This window comes from Phragmites australis, chromosome 5 (assembly GCF_958298935.1).
Source record: "Phragmites australis chromosome 5, lpPhrAust1.1, whole genome shotgun sequence".
NCBI lineage: Eukaryota > Viridiplantae > Streptophyta > Magnoliopsida > Poales > Poaceae > Phragmites > Phragmites australis.
This window is the reverse complement of record NC_084925.1, coordinates 3,979,389-3,985,064: the sequence shown is the minus strand read 5'-3', so window position 1 is coordinate 3,985,064 and position 5,676 is coordinate 3,979,389. Positions and strand designations below refer to the sequence as shown.

The 5,676-nt window shown below is 50.8% G+C and overlaps 1 protein-coding gene across 1 annotated transcript; it reads right to left on the bottom strand.

Moving 5' to 3' along the window:
- Positions 1 to 853: 853 nt before the first annotated feature.
- Positions 854 to 5,378, bottom strand: LOC133918475 (4-coumarate--CoA ligase 3-like). Its single transcript, XM_062362365.1, has 6 exons — positions 4,615 to 5,378; positions 3,952 to 4,305; positions 3,582 to 3,780; positions 1,689 to 1,902; positions 1,488 to 1,590; positions 854 to 1,234 (listed from the first exon to the last, which is right to left on the bottom strand). The coding sequence occupies exons 1-6, from the start codon at positions 5,254 to 5,256 to the stop codon at positions 1,118 to 1,120; spliced, it is 1,629 nt and encodes a 542-aa protein (XP_062218349.1). The 5' UTR covers positions 5,257 to 5,378; the 3' UTR covers positions 854 to 1,117.
- Between the last annotated feature and the right edge of the window lie 298 nt (positions 5,379 to 5,676).

The following is a 5,676-nucleotide window of genomic DNA, read 5'->3' as shown; positions in this document are numbered from 1 at the left end:
CAACGACCTAAGAAGGTCAAAGAAAGTAAACGTTTGTAGGCGATATTACAAGATAACAAACAACTAAAGGTCCTACTCCGGCATCAGTTAGAGGTCAAAAGGTTAGTTTCTCTCCATGCTCTCATTGACGGTTGCGTCGGCTCCGGCGAGCTCCTTGACAACATGCTTTGAGGTACGTTTTCCTCAGCCTATCGGCGATTGAGATGGAGGAGTTTGTCCCCTTTTTGGATGTTGGTTGATCCAGTTCTCTGGCTTCCTCGTTCGTGACATCGTACCTTTCTCTGGGTAACTGGTTTGCTTGGTCTACAGTTACACTACGGCACTAGATCTGATTCCTTCCAGGACGGTGGATGTGATGGCAGATGTTCGTTCATCAACCTTTGCATGTGCAGGAGTTGGTTTGCCATGTGGTTGCGCTCGTTTGCACACATCTCTTGCGACAATGCGATGTTGGGGTCACCTTTTTGGATTGGGAAGGTGTCCTACATCCCGCCCTGGGCATTCTCCTCAGCTAGGCAGCTGCTTGTTGGCTTGGCTTCGGTGAGCGTCTGGAGTGATAAGATAGAAGAAGACGACCAGAAGAACGCTGCTGGTGTTTTTCTAATTTGTTTGTTAATCAGGCATGTGAGCATATGTTGTGTGGGTACACTAGCCAATCCGATTATACCATACCTCTAAAAAAGAAAGGAACTGTCTATATTTCAACTGATTGAAGTTATTTTACTATTCAGCCATTTTTTACCATTAGATTAACATTCAACAATTTACATGGAATTGCAATTTTAAGCTATATAATTGTATTTTGGGTGAATGAGTTCTAAGTATAATTCAAACAATTGAAAATTAGCAAAGCTGAAAAAGAAATGGCAGCATGACATCTCAAGGAAACATGGAATACATAATTGTATTGTCGTAATCAGCCTTGTTCTTTTGGTCAAAAACAATATAGATATATCTATATATGTATATCGTTTTTGAGCATTACACAAACAGGGCCAACCAACAAACTAAAACCTCTTTGGCAACATTTACAGGATTACGTGCCCCTTCTGTCGCCATTTACCACATATTACATGGCTTTTTAACAACAGTGCGACTGACTGAAAAGGAAACGGCCTCAGTGGACACCGGTGGCGAGCCTGGCTCTCAAGTCCTTCCTTAGGATCTTGCCCGAAGGGTTCTTTGGGATGGAGTCGGTGAAGAAGACCTTGTGGATCTTCTTGTAGAAAACAACCTGTTCCATTGCGTGAAATTTTAGTCCTGAGTTCTTGTTTTTTATTAGCAAAACTCAATGCAACAGTGTTCTGGTATTAAGTTGCAATAGTTTCTGCACAAATGCAAAAAAAATTCCTGGTTGTTCCTCTGAAGATTTAATGCAGAACCAATACTTCTTAGGTGCTTATACAGTTATATGTGATAGTTTTGTTGGTGTTGCTATTTGTGAAGGATGAGTTGAGTACATGGAAACATGAATATATTGCTATTACCTCCTTTGCAACAAATTGCTTGATCTCATTCTCGGTGACTTCAGAATCTTCTGTCCGCACGATGAAGGCAACCGGGAACTCACCAGCAAGATCATCCTTCATTCTGAGAGAGGAACAAAGCAGGAGGATTTCAGAATTCTATCCATGGAACTTGCAGTATAGACTTCTGATTCCATCTGAATATATCGATAATCAACTTACGATACGACGGCGGCGTCCTTGATCTCCGGGTGCGTGATGAGGAGGGCTTCGAGCTCTGCAGGTGCCACCTGGAACCCCTTGTACTTGATGATCTCCTTGAGCCTGTCAACGATGAAGATCTCGTCGTCGTCGTCGACGTAACCGATGTCGCCGGTGTGCAGCCAGCCGTCCCTGTCAATGGTGTTCTTTGTGGACTCTGGGTCGTTCAGGTAACCTAGTTCACATAACAGGAATAGTTAGTTCGAAATAACTTTTATTTCTTGCAGTTCTGATAAATGAAACACGTAATTCAGTAATAGCAGAAATTGTCAGGTAATTCAGACGTAGAGAGGATGCAAGAAGTTGCTGATCGAAAAGATTCTGTGTAGATTCCATCAAAGAACTATGAACAAGGGAGACCAGCCTGTTGCAGTGATGCAACACGAGGAGCTAGAGGTTGGTTTGGTCAGGTTTGTTCAGATAGACTCTTCAAGAGAAGAAAAAAAGGGTCAGAATTGACAGTTTCTTTTCCCGGCTGGGATACGTGAGCGCTCACCCAACCGGAGCTTTTTCTTGGACACACAACGGATCACCAAACATTTGCTAGCATTCAGGTTGGACATTGCAACGCCTGCTCCTTCCTTCCAGGAGAGATATGTTTGGTTGGACTGATCGATGTCGGAAGAGAGAATGACCATGACTCTGCACCAAACGTGATGCGATGCCAAGTACCAACTAATAATCTGTTCTTAGGTAGACCAAGAACGTAACGAACTATTGTTCGAAAATTCAGCAGAAAAGGTATGGATGGCCTCATCTGACCAAAATAGCCGGCTCACTATCCAGCATCTAAAAGTAATATTCTCTCTGCTTAGCTATACGATCCAGCTTGCCATTTAATCAAACATACCTAAAAATAAGATGATTATCTCTCATGCAGAGATATCCACCCAACCAAACACACTTCCCGAGGTGGACCAGACAGAATGGTCTAGATAGGCTGCCCACCGGAGACCAGAAGCATTGGTTCCCGATGTCGGTGCACACCGCACATTGGCAGGGTCTGCTCCACTATTTTGCGACAGATAGATGGATCATCCTTCTCTGAAAAGGAGTTGCCACGATCAATCTATCTTCCTTCACCAAAGTTTGACTTCCTTACCGTTACCACTACTTATCTACGGCATATCCAAAAGAACAACTTGGATCGTGCAGTCGTGCCATGGTGATGATGAGCTGTTCCAGGCAACTAGACGAGAGAGAGAGAGAGAGAGAGAGAGAGAGAGAGAGAGAGAGAGAGAGAGAGAGAGAGAGAGAGAGAGAGAGAGAGAGAGAGAATGATTTGCTAATGGCTGGTCGCCGGTAGCTGCTGCCAACAACCACGCGGCCGCCGTTGCAGAATATGTGCGTGCCTCGTGCCAGCAACCACGCGCCCGCGGCTGCTAACGCAAGACGTGGAGTGGACGGGAATTGTTTCTCCACAACCAATCATTAAGCATGGAACTTGGACCAGGCCACTAACAAGTATCTTTTACAAGGTCTCCAACTACCCAACTTGCATCAAACACAACCAAGCGCGCCCTAGATTTCCAAGTTGTTTCCATGCGTGGAATTTTCACCCCTGTGACCCCATACCGCCCGTAATGTCCAATTTGGAACCCTACTTCGATTGTCCACGTCATCAACATGTGCCTACTTTTCTCCCCAAAGATGCCACACCTATACTAGTTAAGATAAACTGATGGGCCCACGCGCTGTCTTGCAGCAACAGCACATGGGCCCTTCAGTGCCACATCAGCGTCAGGGGGGGTGGGGGGGGGTGACCATGGCAACCAGACACCAGCGGCATGAACTATGAAGTGCAACCTTGGAAGGATCAATTCAGGTACAAGGGAGGGCAGCAACCGGACGCACCTTTCATGATTTGCTCCCCGCGGATGCAGATCTCGCCGGGCAGGTTCCGGCCGAGGGAGGCGCCGGTGTCGGGGTCGACGATCTTCAGCTCGGCGTTCCGCACCACCGTTCCGCACGACCCGGACTTGACCTCGAACGGCTCCTTGGCGAAGGCCAGGCACATTGCCAGCACAGGCCCTGCCTCGGTCATCCCGTATCCCTGTTACGGGCAAAAGAAAGACCTTGTCAATACACTACATAAAGTTTTGCTTGTCGAGCATGGCCACTTTTGTGAATACGAAAATTCCATCAGTATCAAGAGAAAGCGGAGTTGCATTTTCTCCACTTTTGTCTGTATTGATCAGGTAATGTTTGTTTGGGTGCTACTGACCTGTCCGAGCACGGCATTGGGGATCTTGGCCATGAAGGAGTCCTGGAGCTCCTTGCCCATGGGCGCGGCGCCGGACATGACCATGCGGATGGAGGCGAGGTCCTCGGCGGTGACCCGGGGGCTCTTGGCGATCTCCACCACGATCGGCGGCACGAAGGGGGCGATGGTGATGCCGTGCTTTCGCACCAGGTCTACGAGCGCGCCGAGGTCGAACTTGCGCATGATCACGATGGCGGAGCCCGCGCGCAGGCCGGGGAGCAGCACGGAGTTGAGCGAGTAGATGTGGAACAGAGGCAGCAGGCACAGCAGCACGTCGTCCTTGCTGAAGTACAGGTTGGGGTTCTCGCCATCCACCTTCGCAAAGAAGACGAAAATTTGATCATCAGTTAGCATTCAGCGGCAATCAATAATAATAATAACAATAATTATAATAATAAAGCTCCATCAGATCAGAACAAATGTTTTGGCACAAAAATCGTATCAGCGCGATTCTTGGCACACGCATCAGACGGGCTTGGCACCATCAGCGCGATTCTTGGTGCAGTGCAGTTGACTATTTCAACCCTGGCTCGGTTGTGGGGACATCAGATGGGTCCCACCGTGGATGCTGGCGCAACACAGGTGACTCAGAGGGAGGGGGAGATTTGGAGGTGGGCATGGCACCTGCTGCGCGACGCTGGTGATGAGGCTGCGGTGGGTGAGCATGACGCCCTTGGGGAGGCCGGTGGTGCCGGACGAGTAGGGCAGGGCGACGACGTCGTCGGGGTGGATTTCGGCGTCGGCCTCCATCTCCTCGGCCTCGATCACCTGCCGGAACTCCACGCACCCGTCGAACCGCCCGTCCACGGTGACCACGGGAACGCCCCTCTCCGCCGCGAACTCCCGCACCTTCTCCACGGCGCAGGCCTCGGTGATGATCACCTTGGCGCCTGCCGCCTCCGCCTGCCGGTGGATCTCGTGCGGGGTGTAGAACGGGTTGGCCGTGGTCGTGGCCGCGCCCAGCCGCGCCGCGCCGAGGAACGAGAAGGCGAACTCGGGGCAGTTGCGGAGCAGGTTCATGACCACGTCGCCCTTGCGCACGCCCATCCGGCGCAGCCCCGACGCGGCGCGCCGCGACAGGGACTCCACCTCCGCGTAGGTGAAGGACGCGCCGGTCTGTCCGTCGATGAGGCAGGGCCGGTCCGCCACCTCCGCCATCTTGCCGAAGCAGTAGGTGTGCAGAGGCATGCTGCTGTTGATCTCGATGTCCGGCAGCTTCGAACGGAACACCACCGACTCCTCCGGCGCCGCCGCCACGGAACCCATCTCTCCGGCGACTGAGTTCTTGGATGAACTGGCTAGTTAGGTAGCTGACGTTGCGCTGGGCGATTGATAGGAAGGAGATGGCTCGTGCTTAGCTCGCTGGCTTGATCTCCTGAAGAGCAGAGCAATGGAAGGTGGAGGGTTATATAAGGTCACAGGGAGTTGGGAGTTGGTGGGTGGGACCCCTGGGGATGACTGGTAGGACCCATGTGGAAGTGGGAGAGTGGTAGGCGAGGCTTTGGGGTTGGTGCGTGAGAGTGGCTGGGGCTGTGGTTCGTTGACTGCTGGGACTGGAGCATGGCCACGTCGACGTGTTTACCAACCCCACTAGCGGCGGCTGGGCAGTTTGGTAATTTTAAGGAAGAACCCTCCCTGCCAGGCTGCGACCCAGATTTGTATCGATCGGGATAATTACTGAGGTAC